Genomic DNA, 1,164 nt, shown 5'->3' with positions numbered 1-1,164 from the left:
ACACACACACACACACACACACACACACACACACACACACACACACACACACACACACACACACACACACACACAAAAGTATAATTATTTAATTTTCTTGAGTTCTGCAGTTATTTAAAGTTCCCTGAAAGTTAGATACGTGGAAAAGCTTTATGCACTTGTCAGATAAAGGACATTGTTTTGGGGCTCTAGGCTCCGTGTTACCTTGGAGACAAGATTAGGAGTCTGGGACTGGCTGGATTTTGCACCAGTGCTTGTAGTCTGTTTGAAGAAAACAAAAAGAAAAAAAAAAAAACAAATATGCGTCCTGTGCTGGTTGGAAAATTAATCCACGAGGACTCAGTTTGAATATGTTCAGGCTAGCTGTCGTCACCACCCACACTGTTAGATGTCACCTAAAAGAAATAATGCTAAAAATAAAGAAAGGCGCTTATATACTGCAAGTTAAGGTGACTCAGATTCATCAGATATTCTGTATCAAGATGTTTTTAGAGATAATTAAAAACTAGAATTAATTTAAGTAATGCAACTTGTTACTTTGCAGGCTGAGGTTTTACACAAAGATCTTATATGAGTTGTTAATGCTTGGAGGATGGGTTTGGAGGAACTCTCAGCTACTACCACAACACATTTTAGCTTAATATCTGTTAAAACAGCTGAGTAGCTAAGGCTKGTTTGCTGTGGCAGCATAATTGACTTAAGGTGACACCAAAAGTTAATTATTTGTAGATGTACATCCAGTGATTACTGTTTGAGAGCTTAAAAAAATCCAGTATGTGTTAGTGATGACTCCTGACTACCAACACACCAAATTTTAGCTCAATATTTATAAAGATAATTGTTAAAACTAGAATTTGATTGCTAAGGTTGATCACATGTGGTGGTCATTTTTAGTGAGGTTGACTCCAAACCTTATCGAGTTACAGATCCTATGACTACTTTCAGGCAGATTACTGCTCAAGCAGCAGTACTTTAGGCTTTACTGGTTTTGTTAAATATTTATTGACAGTAATGCATACAGAGAGTAATTTGCAGTCATCTTTGAGTTCTGGCAGTGGGAGGATCAGGTTTTTACAGCACAAACCCACACAGGTCAAGATAAAAACAAATAACCTCAAACACACACACACACACACACACACACACACACACACACACACACAC

The 1,164-nt window shown here is 37.5% G+C and overlaps 1 protein-coding gene across 1 annotated transcript in view; it reads right to left on the bottom strand.

Moving 5' to 3' along the window:
- The window catches only part of slc15a4 (solute carrier family 15 member 4), a 44,182-nt gene that overhangs the window by 579 nt on the left and 42,439 nt on the right, over nt 1-1,164 (bottom strand). Inside the window, exon 9 of the mRNA XM_014007154.1 lies at nt 205-261. Coding sequence (XP_013862608.1) covers nt 218-261 — 44 coding nt within the window. The 3' untranslated portion in view covers nt 205-217. The remainder of the gene's footprint in view (nt 1-204; nt 262-1,164) is intronic.

The sequence above is a fragment of the Austrofundulus limnaeus genome, unplaced genomic scaffold, assembly GCF_001266775.1.
Source record: "Austrofundulus limnaeus strain Quisiro unplaced genomic scaffold, Austrofundulus_limnaeus-1.0 Scaffold40, whole genome shotgun sequence".
Classification (NCBI taxonomy): domain Eukaryota; kingdom Metazoa; phylum Chordata; class Actinopteri; order Cyprinodontiformes; family Rivulidae; genus Austrofundulus; species Austrofundulus limnaeus.
This window is presented reverse-complemented; position numbering and strand designations above follow the sequence as displayed.